This window comes from Aspergillus sydowii (genome assembly GCF_001890705.1).
Source record: "Aspergillus sydowii CBS 593.65 unplaced genomic scaffold ASPSYscaffold_9, whole genome shotgun sequence".
In the NCBI taxonomy this organism is placed as follows: Eukaryota; Fungi; Ascomycota; class Eurotiomycetes; order Eurotiales; family Aspergillaceae; genus Aspergillus; species Aspergillus sydowii.
Genome location: NW_024467867.1, coordinates 421,061 through 442,248, shown reverse-complemented (window position 1 = coordinate 442,248; position 21,188 = coordinate 421,061). Strand labels below are relative to the sequence as shown.

Here is a 21,188-nt window from a genome sequence, read left to right as displayed (position 1 = left end):
AGTGTCGGAAACAGGCAACGATCCTGCGGAGGCGTATTTGCCATGTGACCTGTGGCTTCGAGGTTCGCCCCTTGGAGGTGTTATCCAAATTGAGCTCAATGGGCGAGTTTTGCTGATATGAAACCTGCCGCTACGGATCCTGTATACAACAGGCTATCCCGAAGCGGCAATCTCCGCTCGTCCCCACGTGATGCGGACCAAATGCCCACAGATTCCAGAACCTGTTCCTGCTCAGCGATATACGACCCCGCTTGGTCCTCAGGATTCCACGTTGCTCCCGCTTTGCGCGATTTTGAAGACCGACATCATGGTCCAGATCAAGGATTTTGCTGTGGAACAAGTAGGTGCCCTGGCACCCCCACATCATCGGATATATAAGCGTCGTGACCAAGAATTAATTCCACCAGTGGATGGACAAATACGAGACCACAGCCAAATACAATGTGGCAGAGACATGCAGCGCCTCACTGTCTGTTCGAGATCTCCAGGATCTATCTGAAGACCCATCATTGCATCCTTTGGACGATGTTCTTAACCGCAAGCTCACATACGGAGCGATTCGCGGCTCTGAACAACTACGAACGACGCTGGCCAATCTGTATTCCGTGAGAACACCGACTCCCTTACCTGCAGACAATATCTTGGCCACTGCGGGTGCAATTCAAGCCAACTTTCTTTTGCTGTATACATTAGTCGGCCCTGGGGATCATGTTATCTGCCACTACCCCACGTATCAACAGCTGTACTCGGTCCCGGCATCGCTTGGGGCCGATGTAAGCCTATGGAAGTCAAAGGAGGCGGATGGGTGGAAGTTGAATCTCGAGGAACTAAAGGCCCTCATACAGCCGAATACCAAGCTTATTATCCTCAAGTATACCCCTCCAACCCCCACCAGTCCCCTGTGTGACCTGTTCGGTGCCTGACTGTGCCTGATATAGCAACCCGCAGAACCCCACTGGAGCTATTATTCCCCAGGAGACGCTGGACGAGATAGTGGAGATTGCCCGTAGCTCGTCGATCTATATCTTTTGCGATGAAGTCTACCGCCCGCTCTTCCACTCAATCACCCCGATGGACCCAGAGTTCCCTTCATCGGCATTGTCTCTCGGTTACGAGCGCACCATTGTTACCGGGTCCATGTCAAAGGCATACAGCTTAGCCGGTATTCGCGTGGGGTGGATTGCATCCCGCGATCGATCCGTAATTGAAGCCTGCGCCTCGGTCCGAGACTATACCACCATATCCGTCTCGCAGCTAGACGATGCGGTTGCAAGCTATGCTCTGGCGCCGACAACCATCCACGCACTGCTGAGGCGGAATTTAGAGCTTGCAAAGCGGAATTTTGCAATTCTCGACAAGTTCATTGAGTCTCATCGGTGGGCGTGCGACTGGGTAAAGCCCCGAGCCGGGACAACCGCGTTTGTACGGTTTAACAAGATGGGCAAGCCTGTAAACGATGTCGCCTTCTGTGAGACGCTTCTGGAGCGGACCGGGCTGATGTTTGTCCCTGGAAGCCTGTGTTTTGGCAATGGGGAGGAATTCCATGGCTACGTGCGGATCGGCTACGTGTGTGAGACGCAGGTGCTGGAAGACGGGCTCGCGGCATTGGGGGAATTCCTGGAAGACGGATATGAAGATGTACCTGTGATCAAAAAGAAGGCGCAGGCCTAACCTATAGATACACCATAAATCTGATGCTACGTCCAACATATTTGGTTCATTGCTGCTGAAGCATGTGACGATATGTGTACCGTGTATACAACAACAGAAGCTCCGCACGCAGTCCATTGTCTATTATTAGTGGGGATCAGCTGCACTCCACAATTCTCGGACGGCTCTTTCTTGGTTATTCACGGCTTCCATGCATTTCATTGGCGGCGACAGCAGTTATCCCACTTTAATGCTAGCATAACTGCTAATGCCGATCCCGAGCTTGCCGTTGCGCCAACCGAGGTAACTCTGCTGTATCCATTCTGGGCAGCTCCAGCTGCTGATTCTGGAGTCCACCTGCTTGATGAAATTATTTTGGTTGGCCACCATGTTTCCACGGTCCTTTCGAGCTTCCTTTGATTTCCTCTTTTGTCCCATGGCCTGTTCCTCGGCCCTCTTTAAATTATCGAGCCTTCCCTTCCTCGTCTCCGCTGGGTGACCCCATAGAGTCCACAGCGACACTGGACATCCTTTCCTTCAACCTTGACACGACATAACCATGCCTGTTCCATTGCCACTTGGTGCGTACTCAACACTAGGTTACTTTGCTCAAATGCGCTTCTAACCTGACAATAGATATTCCCCTCTCGCTGGCCGGCCCGGCACTTGCGACCACCCTCGCCTACTTGAACGCCAGGTACTCCCTCTTCTATGACGCAAAGATCTTCCACGGGCTCTTCAAGTCCATTATAAAATCTCGCCTTGCGCTGCGCCGCGACAATCTGAACCTTTTCCATATCCTGGAAAACCACGCGCTCGACCCCACTTCGAAAGACCGGCCTTTCGTGGTCTATAACGGCCGCACCTGGACCTTCCACGAAACGTATATGCTGGCACTGCGATATGGTACCTGGTTCAAGAGAGTGCACGGCATCAAGCCGCGTGAGATTGTCGCCCTGAATATGATGAACTCGTCAACCTTCATTTTCATCTGGCTCGGTCTCTGGAGTATTGGCGCGGTACCTGCCTTCATCAACTACAACCTGACCGGAAAGCCCCTGACGCATTCGGTTCGCACGTCGACTGCCCGGTTGCTGATCGTGGATGAGGATGTCCGCTCGTCTTTTGGTCCCGACGAGATGTCGGCGTTCTCAGCGCCAGATTTCAGGGAGGACGGTGGCGCAATGGAAGTTATCTTCCATACTCCGGATATTGAGGCCCAAATATTGCAGACAGAGACGATCCGTGAAGACGACAAGGTCCGCGGCGGTGTTGAACTCCGGGATATGGCCATTTTGATTTACACCAGCGGTACAACCGGGCTGCCGAAACCCGCCATTGTTAGCTGGAGAAAGTGTTGGGCAGGGAGCGTCTTTGTCAGCACGTTCATTGAACTGGCCAAGCAGGACCGGGTCTTTACTGTATGTGAAGTTTCCCTGCGATGCCTTTGTGTAACTAACATAAAGTCCAGTGCATGCCCCTTTACCATTCGTCCGCGTCCATCCTGGGATTCGTAGCGACTCTAGTTGTCGGGTCTACACTGATCGTGGGTCGCAAGTTCTCCGCGCGAAACTTCATGAAAGAGGTGCGCGATAATGATGCTACCGTCATCCAGTATGTGGGTGAAACGTTGAGATATCTGCTTGCTGCCCCTCCCGAGATTGATTCGGCGACCGGCGAAGACTTGGACAAAAAGCACAACGTTCGAATAGTGTATGGAAACGGATTACGGCCGGATGTTTGGAACCGCTTCAAACAGCGCTTCAATGTGCCCACTGTCGCTGAATTTTACGCCGCTACGGAGGGTACCGGGGGGACGTGGAACTTTTCGGCGAACGACTTCAGCGCGGGGGCAATTGGCCGTAATGGCTTGTTCAGTGGATGGCTCCTCGGCCGTGGTCTCACTATCGTCGAAGTGGACCAGGAATCGCAGGAGCCATGGCGCGATCCCCAAACAGGTTTCTGTAGAGCAGTTCCTCGAGGGGAGGCGGGCGAGCTCCTGTACGCCATCGATCCCGTTGACCCGGCTGAAACATTCCAAGGCTACTACCGTAACTCCAAGGCAACGGAAAGCAAGATCATCCGCGACGTGCTGTACAAGGGCGACGCCTATTTCCGCACTGGCGACATGATCCGATGGGATAAAGACGGTCGATGGTACTTCTCCGACCGTCTGGGCGACACCTTCCGGTGGAAGAGTGAGAACGTATCGACCAGCGAGGTATCGGAAGTGCTGGGTGTTCATCCAGATGTACACGAAGCCAACGTTTATGGTGTATCATTGCCTAACCACGATGGTCGCGCCGGCTGTGCTGCCGTTGTGTTCAACAATCAACTGCAGGCACCCGATCAGTCGGTGCTTCTCCCACCATCTTCAGACTCTCTCAAGAGTCTTGCAGCACACGCCCTGCGTAACCTTCCCCGCTTCGCTGCACCGCTTTTCCTGCGTGTCACGACTGAAATGCAGGCGACGGGTAACAACAAGCAGCAGAAGCACGTGTTGCGGACCGAGGGTGTTGACCCTGGCCGGGTTGGAGACACGGACAAGTTGTTCTGGTTGCAGGGAGATACATATCTCCCGTTTGAGGCGAAGGACTGGGATAAGATCCAGGGTGGACAAGTGAAGCTGTAGCTGATAGACTCCAACAGCGATACCTGTAGTTTCCGGCTTCTGCCTGAGGTCGGCTTTACCATGTGTATATACACCAATATATTTAATAAATTACTTGACATAAAAATCCCGATAACACTCGAGTGGTAAACGTTGTCAAGGCCGGTCTCTCGGAAACGCCTATATGGTCTCTTCCGGTCTCGGAACGGCTTATCCGAGGCTTCGAGAAGGCTTTATTGTCCCCGCAGACACTCACCACTTAACCACTGTACTTGACCTCGACAACTCGCAATCGCATAGTCACAAAGAGAGGCCCAGCTGAATGTAAAGTTAAAAATATGTTTCTCTCAACACCAGCTTGCCGGTGGACGACGCGATCTCTCCTCACCACCCAAGCCCGTCTCTCCCACCTCCGCTTCTCCTCATCCACCTCCGACGCCTCCGCATCAACAATCGCAACCTCATTCCTCTCGCGCTTCCAATCCTTGGGGCCGCAAACCCGCTCGCAAACCCTCGATGCAAACCAGCTCCGCCTCCTCTCCTTAACACTCAACCGACCCTCCCTCTTCCCTGCCTCCCCGCACCTCTCCAGCACCACCGCTCCAAACAATGCCTCCACTGCCGATGTCGAGCCTGCGCCCGGAACCCCAGTCCCTGCAGGATACCACCTCGTCTACTTTACGCCCGCCTTCCTTGAAAACGAACTCGGCGCTGACGGTACAGATAGCAGCTATAACCCCGCGCATCCATTCACGCGGCGCATGTGGGCAGGCGGGGAGGTATTGTGGCCGCGAAAGAACGGCCAACCGAACCCATTGCGCGTCGGCGATAACGTCACAGAGACAACGAGGGTTCTAAGCGCGGAGCCAAAGATAGTTCGCAAAACAGGGGAGGAGATGATCGTTGTAGGCGTCGAGAAGGAGTTCAGCAATGCGCAGGGCGTTGCGGTTGTTGATCGACGGTACGCACCTACTACCTACCTTATTCTCCTAGTCTTAATTAACCCTTGGTGTCGAATTTATTTGCTAACTGGTATACAGAAACTGGGTCTTTCGCAAAGCTCTCCCACCCCCGACAGGTACAGGGACAGGAACGCCAACGGCACAAAACCTTCCACCCGCATCCCCTCCATCCCCGCACCCCGCCTCCGCAGAAACATCATCGAGCGGCCTCACGCATACACGCACACTGCGCCAAACAGCTGTAACGCTCTTTCGCTTCTCAGCATTAACCTTTAACCCGCATAAAATCCACTACTCGCTGCCGTGGGCGCGGGATGTCGAAGGGCATAGGGATATCGTCGTTCACGGGCCCTTGAATCTAATCTCAATATTAGATCTATGGAGGGATCTCCGCGGCGGTGGAGATCCTGAGAACTTGGATGTGGTGCTGCCTGAGAAGATTTCGTACCGCGCGACAAGCCCGTTGTACGCGGAGGATGAGTATCGGATTATGTTGACGGAGGGGGCAGACAAGAAGAGTGCGGTGGAAATTATTACGCCTGCTGGGAATGTTGGGATGAAGGCTGAGATTACGGGTGTATAGATAGTGTCTATCCTCCTTATTAGGTTATTGGCGTTGAATCCAGGGCATACCTTACCCGTATGCTCATTTTGGTTATTTCTCATAATGCTGGTTGTTAACTATTCCAAGAATTTCCATTTATCAATCCATTTGATAAGTCTGGTCCTGTTAATCGGATATATCACATAACCTTTTTCCGACTAGAACGGTGCGTTTTATATCTTGATTTTGTTTTGCTATGCGGTTATATATTTTGATGCTTGAGCCCCCCTTGCGATCTTAGCAACAAGACACCCCAACTATATAAACAATGTGATATCACTTAATTCTACTCTACTAAGCTGGATTTACCCTTCAGCATTTAACGTATCGATCCCCTTTTGTATAGTTACACAACAGCGTCGGGAAGATCACGTGGTGTCAGCCCTCGCACGTGAAAGCTCAGCTTTGCGGACTTCCTCAAACAAAGGAGTCTCTTTACCTTTCCTCTTCTCCCCTTTCCCCTTTTCTCAACCTGTTCCCAAGTAGCAGTCATGGCAACCAGCTCCAGCAGCTCGTTTAACCTCAGCGACGGTCTCGAGGTCTACTCGCGGGTCTGGGAAGTAAGTTAGAGAAGCAACCACCGCCAGCCCCAGCTTCAGCCTTAGGCATTCAAACCTACTACATGTAAGAAGCAGCCCAACTAACCGGACCTATAGCCCACCGAAGCCCCCAAAGCGCATATTGCATTCATGCACGGCTTCAGTGACCGCTGTGACCACTATGACCCGTTTTTCACCCAGCTGGCCACCAACTACCCCATCAAGGTACATGCCTGGGACCGTCGCGGCTGGGGTAAGACCATCAAGACAAAAGCCCACCTTGGCGACATTGGCCAAACGCCACAGATCCTACGTGAAATCAACGAGGCCCTGAAACACATCGCCTCCACCATCCCGGACACCCAGAGCACTCCGCTCTTCGTCATGGGTCACAGCATGGGCGGGCAAGAGTCTGCCTGTTATCTGCTCTCTAAGGACTCCGAACTTAGCGGGAGTAGACCGCCCATTGCAGGCTGGATCTTGGATGCGCCGTACATTGGCCTCGATCCGGCGAGCCACCCCAATTGGCTTGTCGTGAAGGTGGGCAAGCTTGTTGCGAATCTCATCCCGAAGTTCAAGTGGAAGCAGCCGCTTAATATCGAGTTTGCGAGTCGGGACCGTGGCGTCCAGGAGTTGTATAAGAATGACCCGCTGTGCCATAACACGGGTACTCTTGAAGGCTTGGATGCGTTGTAAGTTTTCACTCTCTTCACTTCTATTTCGTTGTCATTTCGTTTGCTGACCCCGTGCCAGACTCCAGCGCGAAAGCGACCTAACGACTCTGTCTCAGTCAGACAAACCGGCTCCTGAACATCTAGCAACACGGCTCCCCTGCCCTGTCTTCTGGGCGCACGGGTCCAAAGACATGATCACGTCGTACACTATCTCGAAGCAGCTCTATGATAGACTTGAGCCGTACAGCGAGAGTGATGCTGATGCGAAGACGTGGAAGTCTTTTGATGGCGGCTACCACCAGATTCATGGTGAGCCGGATGGCATGAAGGAGGAGTATATGCGCGATATTGGGGAGTGGGTGGTTAAGATTACGGCGAAGCGGAACGACGCATAGCTTGACTCGGAGGTTCTTGGTTGTTCTTTTGCATTGATACCAAGATAGGTTTTTTTCATGAGCGGCCTAGAGAGGGCTAGTGAGTTATGTATTTGGAAACATGTAATTAAGTTGGATAACGCTTTCGAGAATAATTGTTCAAGAGCACTGCGGACTTGACGACGACGTCTAGAAGCTCCACGTTAGCTAGAAGTTGTTTGATGATTGGTCGTACTATCGGAACTGGAGTGCTCTAACATATACCCGCGCGACATGGGTTTCAATAGACCCAAATCAAATAACTAGCCATCTTGAACAGCCCTACTTCCAGTGGTGTTGTCGATTCCCAAGGTTGGTCACCTTAGTGGAGCCATAAGTCAACAAGGAGTATCATCCGCAGTAATGAACAGAATAATCCACCTTCTTGCATACTGACTCTATAATTTGCAAACCCACGTCGTCTTCTTGTAACTGTTCATTAGTTAAATATTGTTTGTATACTGCTGACGTCATCCATCGACAGGACCCTTGACACTAAACTCAAAACAGACCCCGCCCTACAACGTCCATCACAGCACGAGAAATCCTCAACCACATCCAGAATATCAAACCACCATGGCTGAATCCGAGATAAAAGACGTCGTTGCAAAGGACCTATCCAGCACGCCCTTTGCCTGCTCCTCATTCACCAAATTGAGCGGCGGAACGGCAAATTTCATCTACCGCGGTGTTCTATCGCAGCCCCTCCCCGATGGCACCAGCACTATCATCGCGAAGCATGCCGAGGACTATCTCGCCTCGAACGCAGATTTTAAGCTCAGCGCGGAGCGATGCGTACGTTTTCCATTCATTTCCTCTGTCAAATATCCAACAACAACAACAGCAACAGCAACAGCAACAAAAGATAAGGAAGCTGACTGACCACGTACAGCGCGTCGAAGAATTCGCTCTGCACGCCCTAGACGGGATGCACAGCGTAACAACAACAAACGAAGCCTCTGTATCTGGGCCCGGCCCGGGGTCAAGTAAAGATGGCCAGAAGTATCAAATCACCGTCAAAACACCTAAGCTTTTCCACTTTAGCCGCCCAACATTCACACTGGTCATGGAGGACCTGCCCAGCGCTGTAGATCTCAAGACGTTCATGCGGACCCCGGGTGTGGCTGGTAGCATCTCGAGGGAGTGGACGCTGTCAATTGGGCGTACGCTGGGTGCGTGGTTGCGCTCGTTCCATTTCTGGGTTAGTGACCCGGCGCAGGAGGGTGTTGCGACTCGGTTTGCGGGGTTTACGGATATGCGTGATTTGAAGTTTACGATTAACTATGATGGGATTTTGAATAAGATTGACGTTTATCCGGAGATTCTGGGTGAGAGTCGGGAGGTTTTTGAGAAGGTTCGGGAGGCTGCGAAGGGGGAGTTGGAGGGGGATGGAGAGATGATTGGGGCGATTCATGGGGATTTCTGGTCTGGGAAGTATGTTTTACCGTACTGCACTTCTTCTAGCTGACTCGGGTTTACTGATGATGACTGTAGCGTCCTGATTCCCAAAACAGCTCTTGATGAACCGCTCCCAGTAACGCCGCTCTTCATCACAGACTGGGAACTGGCCCAACGCGGTTCCCGAGCCCTTGACCTAGGCCAAATGATCGCCGAGCTGTACATGCTCAAGCACTTCAAGGATATTGATGCAGGTGTTTGGGTTATCGAGGGCTTCGCAAAGGGTTATAAGGACATCACTGAAGATATCGCCTTCCGAACGATCATCCATGTCGGTGTGCACTTTATTTTCTGGGGAAGTACCATTCCTGGATGGGGCACCGAGGAGCAGGTGCGAGATTTGGTGAAGCTTGGTAGGGATCTTATTACGAAGGCGTGGGAGAGGGAGAGGGCATGGTTTAGGGGAAGTGTTTGGGAGGTTCTTTTCAGGGCTTAGGCTGCAACAAATATACGGGCTGTGTCAGATAGGCCCGATAATCAGAAAACCAAGAATGGTGGAGAATTATCCTCATACAGTCCTGCACTATAAATTCTAACAACAGCTTCAATGTCTGCGGTGCCGTCACCAAATACAGCCCTGGTAAGCTCCAACGATGACTACGCCAGCGGCCACTTGATAGATCCGGTCTTTTAATCGCAGGCAGGAAGAAGTATGTCTCCAACTGCTTCCGTCCATATATCTAGCTAATTATAGTTAACCCCGCCTGTTACGGCAGGAGCTCGTAGCTATGGTGCCCATGGCATCAAGTGGTAAATAATGCATAGTCACAGTACTTGATTGTCAACTATGCAGCCGGAAATTAGGGCTGCATCTGTTTAGGGCTTGCAAATGATCGGCGCTGAAGGCTCGAAGGAAAAGATGATGATGTATCTTTAATTATTTTTGGTAAATAGGACTTTGGTCCTCCATTAGAATCGACTATTCGATTTCTTACTTTTCCTTTTACTAATTCTCAAACTTCCTTTTTATGACTCTTATTGTACTGCGCTCGGTGATTCGGCGACTCGGTCGAGAGAGACTGTATGACTCCAAGCCTGTTCCGCCGATGCCGTCGATGCCGACAATGCCGCGTCCAAGGGACACTCGAAACTTCGGTGTTTGATTTTTTTCGATTACACTGGGAACGATTATATCAGGGCTGCGGTAACGGCGGGATACACGAGCTGGGCCAGAATCATAGATAAGTGCAGCAGATCCTGCCATCCACCACACAGTTACACCAATATCTTCAACCATGCAGTCAGAAAAACCCCAAGATGAAACCACCCCAGCAAAAGCGCCAGACGGTGGCTTTCGAGCCTGGGTCCACGTTGCGCTTTGTCACACCGTCTTCCTGAATACATGGGGCCTGACGAACAGCTACGGCATCTTCCAGCAATACTACACCCAAGCCCTCAACCGCAGCCAGGACGACATCGGCTGGATCGGGGGCATCCAGATGTTCCTCCTCCTCTTTGTCGGCGTCTTCTCTGGCCGTCTCACAGACGCAGGCTATTTCCGGCCCTGCTTCATCGCCGGAGTCACACTACAAGTCTTCGGCTTGTGCATGGCCTCGCTCTCAACCCGCTTCTACCAAATCCTCCTCAGCCAAGCCGTCTGCGTCGGTCTAGGAAGCGGCCTCATCTTCACACCAGGCCTCTCGGTAATGGGCTCCTACTTCCACAAGAGGCGCCCTATCGCCGTGGGACTCGCTGCTGCGGGCGCCGCAACCGGCGGGATTCTATACCCAGCCACAGCGAACGCCCTCCTAACGCACACCTCCATCGGATACGGCTGGACAATGCGCATCCTAGCACTCATCCTACTCATCATCCATATCCCATCGGTAATAGCATACAGCCCGTACCTCCCGCCGCGCTCCACAGGCCCTGCAATCGAATGGACGGCGTTTCGCGAAAAGCCCTTCCTCTTCTTCACGGCTGCCATGTTCCTCAACTTCTGGGGCCTCTACATGGCCTTCTACTACCTGGGCACGTTTGCAAGGGAACAGATCCATCTTTCTGGTTCCTCGGACTCGATTAACCTGCTCGTTGTTCTCAATGCTGTCGGGATCGTCGGGCGCAGTGCACCCGGGTTTATAGCGGAGCGGTATACGGGGATCACGAACATTACGCTCTTCATCTCGCTAGTCTGTGCGGTCTGTGTGTATTCCTGGGCTGGGATTCGGGGAAATGATACAGCGGGATTGTACGTGTGGACGGTTATATATGGGCTGTTCGCGGGAGCTGCGCAGGCTCTTTTCCCGGCTATGGCGACGAGGCAGACGGATGATTTGACGAAGGTGGGGACGAGGACGGGCATGGTGATGACGATTGTGAGCTTCTCGTGCTTGACGGCGCCGGCGATCCAGGGGGCGTTGATTGGGGTTGATGGGGGGAGGTATTTGGGGGCGCAGATGTTCTCTGGGAGTGCGATTCTGGTGGGGATGGGCTGTTTGGTGGTTTATCGGGGGTGTAAGGCTGGTTGGGGGGTGGTAAAGGTTTGACCTGATGTTCCAGACTTTACTGTGTATTTTCTTATAGATGAACTTCCTCAGTTGGGGGTATATAGACAGTTGGCCTCGCATTGTAGGCTAGAAAGTAATGCTATTAGACCAATACTGGAAATGTAAATCTCATATTGAGAACCCCCCACCACCACCAGGCTGCATCAAGAATTGCTCTACATCAATCTCCCTCAACGCCGGCATATCAGACACCAGATTCCCCAGCCACGAAACCTCCGCCGCATACGCCGCCGTCCAGTCCTGCTGCTCTGTACCAACTTCAACCTCCGCCTCTCCCCCTCCCATCCCCAACCCAGCATTCACCCCAGCAGACGCAGGCCTCAGCTCTCCAGTCGAAGCAGTCGTAGAATAAACCTCCAAAACCCCCCTCAAACTCCTAGCATCGTCCTCCTTCCGCCTCTGATGCAAATACACCAACAACACAGCCGTACTATACGCCTCGCGCATCACCGCACTGTCCCACCGATCCCTAACGGCCCTCAACGCCCCCATCGCCCTCCCCAACAACCCCAGCGACGCCTGGCTATCAATTGCCAGCAACAGACAAACAACCTGGAAGGGGATATTCGCCGCATGATGCCAGGGACTGTAGCTAGCAACCATAGACTGCGACGCATCTAGGCCTTTCATGGCTAGGGCGATGATGCGGTCCATGTGTGGGTGCAGGTATTCGATGGACCCCTGCGCGCGAAGGCGTCGGAATATGCAGAGCATGAGGTTCACTTGGGACATCGTGGCGGTTGGCGCGTCGCGGGGCTCGGCGAGGACTTGGATTATGTCGTTTTCGAGCTCTTCGACGGAGCGCGGCTTGTTAGGGTCGAGTCGCTCGGTTAACGGGACGAGCGAGAGGACTTGCGGGGTGCAGTCTCCTGATGCTCCTATAGTTCCTGGGGGTGTTTCTCCTGCTGTTGCTCCTGCTGTTCCTGCTGTTCCTGCTGGTGGTGGTGTCACGGCTTCGACTGGCTTTGTGGTGCAGGCGCCGGAAAGGGTGATCCTGCTGCGGCCGAGATCGAAGGACGCCCAGATGTTGAGGTGCTGCGCGAGGCCCCAGAGGCGGCGGCGGAGGTCGAGTGCGATTTTTTCGGAAGGGTTGTCGTTGAAGACGGTCTCGAGGTGGCCTTCGAGGTGGATGTTGGCGGCTTCGGCGACGTGCATGAGCGAGCAGCTTGCGAGCCATGTTGCGTGCGGTGTGGATGTCATGCGGAGGTATGCGACGCGCAGGATCCAGCCTGTGACTGTGTCGACGGAGGGTGGGGTTTGCAGGGAGTTCTGCTCCAGAAGAGTCTTTGCGGTCTCAACGAGATCGGGTTCATAAGCCATGGGGAAGCGCTCGGAGAAGTGTAATGCCAGGGCCGCGACGCCGCAGAAGACCGGGTCGTAGGCTGTGATGGATCCTGGGTTATTCCATCTGGAGTGCAGTCGCTTGAAGAAGAGACTGCGGTCTATAAACCCATATGTATCGGCGACCTTGTCGAAGTAAATCAGGGCCAGGCGAGTCATCTCGGCCGCAGTCAGCATGCTCGTCACCGGCTTGACAGTCCCCGGTGCACATCGTGCCAGGCGTTCTCCAGTATTCCATGCAAAGAGATGCAGCCGGGGCGCATTCGAAGGATCAATATTCAGTCCGAGTTTCCTGACGAATGCGGCGCCGGAATTGGCTTCCAGCAGCTGGACATGGCGGTGCACATCGACTCCCGGGGCACTGGACTGGTGCTTCCTCTTCCTCCCCTCGTCTGACTGGCTCGTAGAAGCTGAAGGTTCAATCACAGCTCCCAAATTGGTTGACGGTGCTGCCGGTATATTTCTCACTTGACCTGCCACTGCCTTGTAACTGCAGTCATACTCGAGTCGCGTGCACGTCCCGCATGGCTGGCGGCCGTCGCACTTTCGCTTCCTTTCACGACATGGCTCGCAGGCGACCTTGGCCCGGCGGCGTTTCCTCTGGTGTAGTTCTTGATCTTCCATCGCCGAGCAATACTGGCGGAGATGGCTATCGGTGGTGGAGGACGGAGTTGCAGTCGGAGCGGGAAGCGGAAAGCGGAAGCGGAACGGGCGGGAACGGCGGGATCTCGCAGGACCCACCCAACCTTATTATACTCTGTCTATTAACCGGGTTCATTGTTCAGTCTAGGTTATTCTGATATGCTTATAGCTTAGTATCTCCGTGAACAGGCCCTATTATTTTCGTTCTAAACAGGGCTCTGGACACCACGATTGTTTAGAGCAGCAAACTCCTGATATTCTACTCTTGTCGACATGCAATGCACTGTCCGTCATTATCAAAATAGTGCCCACTCCTAGATCCTGTTAGCGGGCATCTACCCTGTCAGATCAGACACTCACTTTTCAACCTCACAGTCCTCATGTGGCCTGCCATTGGCCTCAAAACAGCCCTCACAGTGAACACTACGGTACGTGCAATCATTAAATACACCGGTAAGCCCAGTCCACTCGTCACGTAAACTCGCCCTGGGGTCCGAATCCTCCACAACAGAGACCTTCTTAATAGAGACCGGCGGGCCCCAGTCCCGACGGTTCACACGAACCCCGTCTGCCTCATAATTCGAAGCAGCGTAACCCGCAGCATCAACCTCCATAGCAGGTGAAACATCCTGATCGAATTTCACAAGCCACAACCCCTTCTCCTCCACGTCCTCCCAAGTCGAACAATCATCCGGAACAACCAAAATAAAACTGCGATACCTCCCCTGGAACCTGTGGCGGTCTTTATCCCAGAAAGCCGCAGAAACACACCACGTCGGCACAATATGCGGCAGCGGCTCCTTTCCACCTAACTTTCGGAGAGCCTGCTGTGCCGCCTCTCCATCTTCAGCCTCACCCGCTGCAGCAGCAGCAGCGGTGGCGTCGGCGGCTACTTTCCGACGGAACTCGTCCTTCGCACGCGCTCGGTACGCCTTCTCCGCTCGATGATGCTCAATACAAGCCTCGATACTCGGCTGCGGGGCGTACACGTCCACCCGCGGAGACAGGCCCATTACATCGACCGAGGACACGAATGTGTCCGAGCGGAGGAGACTCCTGCCAACAAATTCAGGACTAGGACTCAGGGTGGACAGCGTGTATAAGTGGACGCTTAGTTTGCAGATCGGTGAGTCCTGCGCCATGGCGGACTGGATGACTGTGTATTGATTCCCGGCATGGTCTGTGAACTGCCTTGATTTCGCGCCTTTGGTGCGTGCCATCTTGACTGTGAAGTGGGAAGGGGATAGGGGATAAGGGTTAATGAGGTAGAGATGGTTTTGTGGGAGAAGGGGAAGAAAAGTCGTTTCATGCACGGTGACTGCGCCGCAGTGGCGGGTTAGGCCGAGTTACTAGCGTTACATAGTGTGATCCTTGGCCAGCACTATGGATAGCGGGGAGGAAGTTGGTGCGATGGTATAGATTTGAATATACGTGGTAGTAGGTTACGGAGCTGTCCGCCAGTTCAATCAATATGCTTGTTCGTTGAACATCTCAGTGCTTAAAGGTGTAAAATATACTCCAAGAGAAACCGCCTCACTTTATCACCAACCTACTTTATTACCCTGAAATCGTATTTATAGTCACAAGGGCATCTTGAAAGTGATGCCAAGGCCACAGAGCACACCTGGGAACGAGTTGACAATTGGATAAGATCTAGGGCAGGGTATTTCTTGGCCTATATTGCAGATGTTATTGCAGAAGCTATGGTTCGCATGATCCGAGGTGAGATGATCGATTTCATATTACTGGCCAGTAGGCTCTTGGAGAGTCGAGCCTTTCAGATCTAAGATCTAGGGGCTTGTTCATTATAGGCTGGATACAGTCCTGTTGGCAGGGATGATCTCTGCATTGTGTTAGACAATGAGTGGTTCAGATCTGCAGGTGACCATGTGTGATTCGCATGCATTGTGATGTGGCCTGGATCGTGCAGGTGTCGTATCCTTTTCAACCAGACTGCATGGGCAGGGCTGGCTGGGGTCACGCCTGATCCATGACAGCCTTGTGAATGGCCCCGGTGTTTCCGAGTGTGGGAGATTGACACGAATCCCTGCACTGAAAACTTTCCTATATAGCTGGGGACGCTCATTATGGTATCTATAGATCCTGAAACTTATTCATTCCCAATGAGCACATGCAGCTGCGACCATGTACCGAACTACACCCTTAGACCTCTCTTTAATCTTTTGGCCATTTTTAGTAGTTCTTCTCCTTGTTACCTATGTTTTCTGCAATCAACCACCCAGGGATAGCAGAGGCAACAAAATTCCCAACGGACCCGGAGGCCTCCCTATTCTGGGTATGCTGTTGCTTCCCTCTCATCACCATAAACCATGCCTAATTAAGAGGCTAAATTTATCCAGGCTGCTTCCTATCTTTGACCAAATTTCCCGAGCTCACGCTAGACAAATGGGCCCATTAATACGGCGGAATCTATTCCATGTGGATAGGTAGTCAACTGTTCATCATAATATCCGACCCAAAGGTAGCCAAAGGCCTGATGGTCACGAACGGCACGATATTCTCGTCGAGAAGAGAAACCTATATCAAGGGCCAAACAGTCTTTGGTTTCCGTGGAGTTGTCGCCAATCCGTATAACGACCGATGGTGGGTGAACCTTTGTCACTGTAAGCTGTTGAAAAAAAGGCGTCGTTGACAGAGCACGTTGTTTGATATCCAGGCGCAAGCACCGCCGTTTTGCCAACAACTGGCTGACTCCACGCGCTGTAAGCACTTATGCCCCGATGATGGAGCGCAAGTCGAGGGCCCTCATCAAAGATATGCTCGATGAGAGTCAACGGGGATTGGTACCCGTTAGTCCCCAGGTATGTGAGATACGTATATCCTTACAGTTAGGCGTTAGGATTACATATGCTCACCCAGCCAGCCGCACGCCAACTGCTGTGCATTCAGCGTTATGGCCGAAATCACCTTCGGCGCGCGCTTTGAAGGAATCGACCATCCGGTCGTGAAGCGTGGCGCGGAGCTTAACAAGGAGTTTGTGTGCGTGCCGTTCCATTCTTGTGGCCCGGATTTCGCCAGGTTTAACGTATTGATGATTGATCTAGGAACTGCACCGGCCCCGTATCTAACCTCGTGGACTTTATTCCCACCCTTCAAGCTTTCCCCAGCGCCATGCAGAGACGCGCAAAGAAACTCCACTACGGCCTGGTAGAAACATATGGCGGGCTGCTTACGGAGATTGACCAGAAACTGCAGCGAGGAGTTGATGTCCCGAAATGTCTCGCGAGGGATCTCGTCGAGTGTCGCGAGAAAGAAGACCTGGATGATCTGGACGCAGCCATGCTCGTCTCTGCATTCATGATCGGCGGTGTCGAGACGATATGCATATACTTATACCGACCCATCTCTGCTCCGTTTCTAATACATAATTTTGGAATAGACCGCCGCCATAATGCAATGGTTCTTCGCAATCATCCCAGCATACCCCGAGATCCAGAAAAAGACCCAGGCCGAGCTCGACCGCGTTGTTGGCCGCGAGCGTCTACCTAACAACGATGACGAACAAAGAAGTCGGACGTTTCAGGAGCCCCTTATGGCTGAGCACCCCCCATGCAACCAGCGAGGACTTCGTCTACGGCGACCAGTTCATCCCTAAGGATACAGTGGTTCTGTTGAATACATGGACAATGCAGCATGACCCGGTGCGTCATCCGAACCCGTATGAATTCGACGTACGTATTCCATCCATTAAGATGCATATCTGACCAGAGTATATATATAATGAGATTAATACCTTTATATATCCAGCCCGAACGATACGTAAACGACACCCTCAGCTCTTCCGAAAGCGCCAAAACACCCGACCCCATGCAGCGCGACCACTGGGTATTCGGTATCGGCCGGCGAGTGTGCCCGGGGATCATGGTCGCCGAGAGGGAGCTCTTCCTTGTTATTTCGCGGATGCTCTGGGCGTTTGATATGCGTGAGATTCCGGGCGAACCGATTGATTTGAAGGAGTATGGGGGTTGTCTGGGAGGTCACCTAAGCCGTTTCAGATTCGGTTTGTGCCGAGGAATGAGGGTGTTCTTAGGGTGTTGGAGGGTGATTCTTAGCTTTGATATAGATATAGACTGGGTATAACGTGAGAGTAGCTGGTGGGTATACGTATACTAGGGGGTTAGGGTAGTGGGCAAACCGATAGTGTCAGGAAGTTTTTAATAGATTTACCTTATGACCAATGAGCTTGGACTCTTAGTAACCTCAGTACCCCAACTATAAATAAGTTTTATACAGATTGGCTCCTCCATCCTCGTCAATCGATCGCGGGGGGACCAGCGCCGATATCGGCCGTAACCATTGCCTATATCTACGTCTCAACGCAACAACAGAATCACCCGGTCAGACTCTACATCTTACTTTCTCTAAACATACTATTTACCACAGTACGCGTCAGGAAAAGGAGAAAAATGTCCGAAACAGCAACCTACACCCACGGCCACCACGCCTCAGTCCTGCGTTCCCACGGGCAACGCACAGCCCTCGACTCAGCCAAATTCCTGCTCCCACATCTAAAGCCACACATGAAGGTCCTAGATATCGGCTGCGGACCCGGCACAATCACCGCAGACCTAGCAACCTACGTCCCCCAGGGCCACATCACAGGGCTAGAGATGGTCGGCGACGTTCTCCCCGCTGCGCAGAAACACGCTGAATCGAGGAACATCACGAACATCGATTTTGTAACTGGTGATGCTAATGCCCTGGCCTATGAGGACGGAACCTTTGATGTTGTGTTCTGCCACCAGGTGCTGCAGCATGTTCGGGACCCTGTTGCGGTGTTGAAGGAGATGAAGCGTGTTTGTCGACAGGGCGGGATTGTTGCTGCGAGAGAAGCCGATTATGCTGCTTTCATGTGGTATCCTGAACTACCTGGGTTGCGGAAGTGGCAGGTTCTGTATGACCAGGTTGCGAGGAAGAACGGGGGCGAGCCGAATGCGGGGCGGCATTTGCATATGTGGGCGAGGAAGACTGGGTTCAGTGAGATGGAGAGTACGGTGAGCTCGTGGTGCTTTGCGAAGCCTGAGGAAGTCCAGTGGTGGAGTGAGACGTGGCAGGAGAGAGTGGTCAAGTCGGCGTTTGCGAAGGGGGCGGTCGAGAACGGGCTGGCCAGTGTGCAGGAGCTGGAGGAGATATCGCAGGTTTGGAGGCAGTGGAGGGAGGAAGATGCAGCTTGGTTCTCGATTCCGAGTGCTGAGATTGTCTGTTGGAAGTAGGATGTATGTATCCTGACGATATGGTATTTCTATACCCGGTTGTTACAGGTCTAGACAGATGCCTACTATCAATAAATAGGACTGTCATTAACAGCAATATTTCTACCGGCTGGTATTTACGTAGCACTGAATTTTAGGCACAGGCAGAGGGTGGAAATTGCCGGGATCTTACAACGATTCCTGCTGCAGACCGTAGTCTGATTGGACGATGTCTTGCATACACTGCATTTGAAGGCCCTGGGAGCGATCATCTCTGCTTCGGAATGGTAATTTAATAAAGTACTAGAAGTTCTACAATAACTGTGACAAAGTCGTATCTTCTGCTCTCAGTTGTCTCTATCACATCTATATGCACTCTTCGGCAGAGAATGATTGAACGTACTGCGTAACCCTGAATACACCACTTGCGATTCCTTCATTCAAATGATAGTTACCGACCGTGATTGGACTACAGTAATGTCTACCCTCTCTCCTCCAACGAACGCCCTGACCTGCCCTCCTATACTACAAGTATAGAGAGTCCGTAAGTTAAGACAAAGTCAGACGCTTAAATAGACGTATACACACGCCTACGCCTAAGCAGACCTCATCCCATCGGCATCCTCCCCATCTGCAGTCCCCGTCCTCAAAACCAGATTCACCGGCCTCGAAGGCTCCTCTCCACCTCCTGATCCAAGCCGCGCCTCAGAAGACGGAGACATCGTCCTCGCGACGCCTCGACCAATTTGGAAAGCTACAGGCCCGGGCGGACGCGAATACGGATGCGTGTGTCTCGGCAGCTGTCCACTCTTGGACACAGAGTCAGAATCAGAACCTGGGGTTGTCGCTGCAGTCGCAGGTACTGTTTCGGTATCATGTCTTCTCGTCCGCCGACTAGTTGCTTCCGTGTTCCCGTGCGGTGTGGCCGTGCTATGCGTGGGTAGGTTAGATGCCAGCGGGACCGGCTCTAGATCTGCTGTCGTGCTGGTGCTGATCGCGGCGGAGATGGTGCGCGGGAGGTGGTAGCCTGCTTTGGCGAAGGGGATGGAGAGGCCGTGCACCACCTATTCATAAACAATTAGTGTTTCCTTTAGAGCAGGGTATATGAGAAGGAGGACTTACAATGCTGCAAATAACAAGGAACCAAACGATAACCTCAATCGCATCAGAGACCTGCTGCGCGTCTTCGCGGACCTTGCCATTGACCGTAATTTTGTGTAGATACTCACGGCTAACAGAGAGGTAGAAGATCGCACCGACGCCGATCGGACCGAAGAAACCGACAAAGGAAGTCTGGAAGAGATTCTCGATTTGGTCGATGTATTTGTGCATCGCGAAGATGATTGGCATGCGGCGGACGAGGAGGATCAGGACTCCTAGGAAGACGAGGCGGTAGAGCGGAATTACATTGTTGTTCAGGAAGAGCGACCAGGGGCAGACTGCACCGAACCACATGAAGACTGCCAGGTTGAGGAGCATGTCAATTGTGGGTTGAAGGGAATCGTCCATTGTTTCGAGGCGGAACCAGTCGCTTTAGCAAGTTAGTTTTTGGGATGATACGTAGGAGGAAGATATGGGACATACTCTTGAGTGAAGACGTTGCCTGCAACGAAGCAAGCGAGCAGGTCGTCAGTCCCGATAAGTCCGCAGGTTCCTACGATAAAGAGCTAAATTGGTCAGCCTTATTCCCGTATTCCTCGGAGACGATTTCGGATTCATACCGCAAGCGCAATGGCAAAGACGAGAAAACTTTCCCGGTCAACGTAGCGCTTCTCCTCCGCCCAGTGAAGCATTTCCCTAGAAATCCAACCAACAGTAACCCCATACCCAACACTCAGCAGGACCGTATAAGCCCACGTCTCATAAAACCACAAGCCCATGGCTTTCCCAGCACCCCCACTAAACCCCTCCCCGCCCATACCTGTATACTGAATAAGGTAGATTGCAAAGAAAAGAAACGGATAACCCAGTCCATCATTCGCACCGGACTCGGCAATGATAATCCGCTGCAGCGGCTGGGGGACATTCTTATCAGCGAACTTGCCCTTGACGATGGAGTTGGACAGCACAGGGTCCGTCGGCGTAACACAGGCGCCAACAGCAAGGGCATGCAGGAACGAGAAATTAGGCACGAGGGCCCAGACCACGAGGGCGCTGCACATCCACATGGCAGCCATTCCGGGCCCAAGGAGCAGCGCGAGACTCCGCCATTCGATTTGCAGGTACCGCTTTGGCAGTTGGACGCCGGCGAGGACTAGCTGGACACCCAGGACGAGTCTGGTGAAGCAGAGCGTGATCTGGCCGAGGTTTTGCTCTGTGCCGAGCGCGTAGTCGAGCGGTCGGATGAAGTTGGCCGCATGGGGAGATAATATTACCCCGGCCAGTAGGGAGATTACTGGGTTGGTTAGTATTTGAAAGTGGGTTAGATGGGGTGTACGGACATGCTTCGGATAGGTAGAATCTCTCCTTGAACAGGTACGAGACCAAACCGAAGATGGAGATGAACCCGCCAAGCGTCGCACAGACGATGTTGAAGTTGATCAGAGACAAAGTGGGCATGACTGCAGAATGTTA

The 21,188-nt window shown here is 52.7% G+C and overlaps 10 protein-coding genes across 10 annotated transcripts; 7 read left to right on the top strand and 3 right to left on the bottom strand.

Moving 5' to 3' along the window:
- Positions 1-307: 307 nt before the first annotated feature.
- On the top strand, positions 308-4,282 carry ASPSYDRAFT_59754 (putative long-chain fatty acid transporter; the record flags this gene model as incomplete). The annotated part of the gene is made up of 5 exons (XM_040849747.1): positions 308-340; positions 408-871; positions 939-1,644; positions 2,250-3,071; positions 3,122-4,282. 5 exons carry the CDS (start codon positions 308-310, stop codon positions 4,280-4,282), a joined length of 3,186 nt encoding a protein of 1,061 aa, XP_040700256.1.
- Positions 4,283-4,692: 410 nt separating this feature from the next.
- Positions 4,693-5,794, top strand: ASPSYDRAFT_121330 (hydroxyacyl-thioester dehydratase HTD2; the record flags this gene model as incomplete). The annotated part of the gene is made up of 2 exons (XM_040840420.1): positions 4,693-5,222; positions 5,302-5,794. Coding segments are annotated over 2 exons (1,023 nt in total), but the record flags the coding sequence as incomplete, so codon positions are not given.
- A 469-nt stretch (positions 5,795-6,263) lies between these two features.
- ASPSYDRAFT_47733 (acylglycerol lipase) lies at positions 6,264-7,848 on the top strand. The gene is made up of 3 exons (XM_040847495.1): positions 6,264-6,387; positions 6,484-7,058; positions 7,120-7,848. Exons 1-3 carry the CDS (start codon positions 6,319-6,321, stop codon positions 7,433-7,435), a joined length of 960 nt encoding a protein of 319 aa, XP_040700254.1. The 5' UTR covers positions 6,264-6,318; the 3' UTR covers positions 7,436-7,848.
- Positions 7,849-7,985: 137 nt separating this feature from the next.
- On the top strand, positions 7,986-9,680 carry ASPSYDRAFT_47732 (uncharacterized protein). The gene is made up of 3 exons (XM_040847494.1): positions 7,986-8,248; positions 8,346-8,887; positions 8,948-9,680. The coding sequence occupies exons 1-3, from the start codon at positions 8,030-8,032 to the stop codon at positions 9,345-9,347; spliced, it is 1,161 nt and encodes a 386-aa protein (XP_040700253.1). The 5' UTR covers positions 7,986-8,029; the 3' UTR covers positions 9,348-9,680.
- Positions 9,681-10,146: 466 nt separating this feature from the next.
- On the top strand, positions 10,147-11,397 carry ASPSYDRAFT_91706 (uncharacterized protein; the record flags this gene model as incomplete). The annotated part of the gene is made up of 1 exon (XM_040852536.1): positions 10,147-11,397. The coding sequence occupies one exon, from the start codon at positions 10,147-10,149 to the stop codon at positions 11,395-11,397; it is 1,251 nt and encodes a 416-aa protein (XP_040700252.1).
- Positions 11,398-11,526: 129 nt separating this feature from the next.
- ASPSYDRAFT_156707 (uncharacterized protein) lies at positions 11,527-13,383 on the bottom strand (the record flags this gene model as incomplete). The annotated part of the gene is made up of 2 exons (XM_040842579.1): positions 11,527-11,631; positions 11,722-13,383. The coding sequence occupies 2 exons, from the start codon at positions 13,381-13,383 to the stop codon at positions 11,527-11,529; spliced, it is 1,767 nt and encodes a 588-aa protein (XP_040700251.1).
- A 131-nt stretch (positions 13,384-13,514) lies between these two features.
- On the bottom strand, positions 13,515-14,923 carry ASPSYDRAFT_47729 (uncharacterized protein). The gene is made up of 2 exons (XM_040847493.1): positions 13,762-14,923; positions 13,515-13,715 (listed from the first exon to the last, which is right to left on the bottom strand). The coding sequence occupies exons 1-2, from the start codon at positions 14,619-14,621 to the stop codon at positions 13,661-13,663; spliced, it is 915 nt and encodes a 304-aa protein (XP_040700250.1). The 5' UTR covers positions 14,622-14,923; the 3' UTR covers positions 13,515-13,660.
- Positions 14,924-15,525: 602 nt separating this feature from the next.
- ASPSYDRAFT_80312 (uncharacterized protein) lies at positions 15,526-17,474 on the top strand (the record flags this gene model as incomplete). Its single annotated transcript, XM_040851035.1, has 9 exons — positions 15,526-15,697; positions 15,762-16,005; positions 16,079-16,223; positions 16,286-16,401; positions 16,467-16,731; positions 16,802-16,901; positions 16,933-17,093; positions 17,170-17,378; positions 17,399-17,474. Exons 2-9 carry the CDS (start codon positions 15,839-15,841, stop codon positions 17,472-17,474), a joined length of 1,239 nt encoding a protein of 412 aa, XP_040700249.1. The 5' UTR covers positions 15,526-15,697; positions 15,762-15,838.
- Positions 17,475-17,693: 219 nt separating this feature from the next.
- Positions 17,694-18,753, top strand: ASPSYDRAFT_47726 (class I SAM-dependent methyltransferase). The gene has a single exon (XM_040847492.1). The coding sequence runs from the start codon at positions 17,829-17,831 to the stop codon at positions 18,633-18,635; it is 807 nt and encodes a 268-aa protein (XP_040700248.1). The 5' UTR covers positions 17,694-17,828; the 3' UTR covers positions 18,636-18,753.
- A 457-nt stretch (positions 18,754-19,210) lies between these two features.
- ASPSYDRAFT_91701 (putative Na/H antiporter) lies at positions 19,211-21,173 on the bottom strand (the record flags this gene model as incomplete). Its single annotated transcript, XM_040852534.1, has 5 exons — positions 19,211-19,678; positions 19,737-20,145; positions 20,199-20,281; positions 20,336-21,009; positions 21,056-21,173. The coding sequence occupies 5 exons, from the start codon at positions 21,171-21,173 to the stop codon at positions 19,211-19,213; spliced, it is 1,752 nt and encodes a 583-aa protein (XP_040700247.1).
- Positions 21,174-21,188: the final 15 nt, after the last annotated feature.

What these genes read in the sequence shown, in the direction of transcription:
- ASPSYDRAFT_47732 (XM_040847494.1), top strand. Translation starts at nt 8,030, where the DNA reads ATGGCTGAATCCGAGATAAAAGACGTCGTTGCAAAGGACCTATCCAGC. An exon ending in AGCTCAGCGCGGAGCGATGC is followed by an intron (nt 8,249 to 8,345) that starts GTACGTTTTCCA and finishes GACCACGTACAG; the next exon opens with CGCGTCGAAGAATTCGCTCT. An exon ending in GGGGATTTCTGGTCTGGGAA is followed by an intron (nt 8,888 to 8,947) that starts GTATGTTTTACC and finishes TGATGACTGTAG; the next exon opens with CGTCCTGATTCCCAAAACAG.
- ASPSYDRAFT_47726 (XM_040847492.1), top strand. Translation starts at nt 17,829, where the DNA reads ATGTCCGAAACAGCAACCTACACCCACGGCCACCACGCCTCAGTCCTG.
- ASPSYDRAFT_47733 (XM_040847495.1), top strand. Translation starts at nt 6,319, where the DNA reads ATGGCAACCAGCTCCAGCAGCTCGTTTAACCTCAGCGACGGTCTCGAG. An exon ending in TCTACTCGCGGGTCTGGGAA is followed by an intron (nt 6,388 to 6,483) that starts GTAAGTTAGAGA and finishes CCGGACCTATAG; the next exon opens with CCCACCGAAGCCCCCAAAGC. An exon ending in CTTGAAGGCTTGGATGCGTT is followed by an intron (nt 7,059 to 7,119) that starts GTAAGTTTTCAC and finishes ACCCCGTGCCAG; the next exon opens with ACTCCAGCGCGAAAGCGACC.
- ASPSYDRAFT_47729 (XM_040847493.1), bottom strand. Translation starts at nt 14,621, where the DNA reads ATGGCACGCACCAAAGGCGCGAAATCAAGGCAGTTCACAGACCATGCC. An exon ending in GAGGACTGTGAGGTTGAAAA is followed by an intron (nt 13,716 to 13,761) that starts GTGAGTGTCTGA and finishes AACAGGATCTAG; the next exon opens with GAGTGGGCACTATTTTGATA.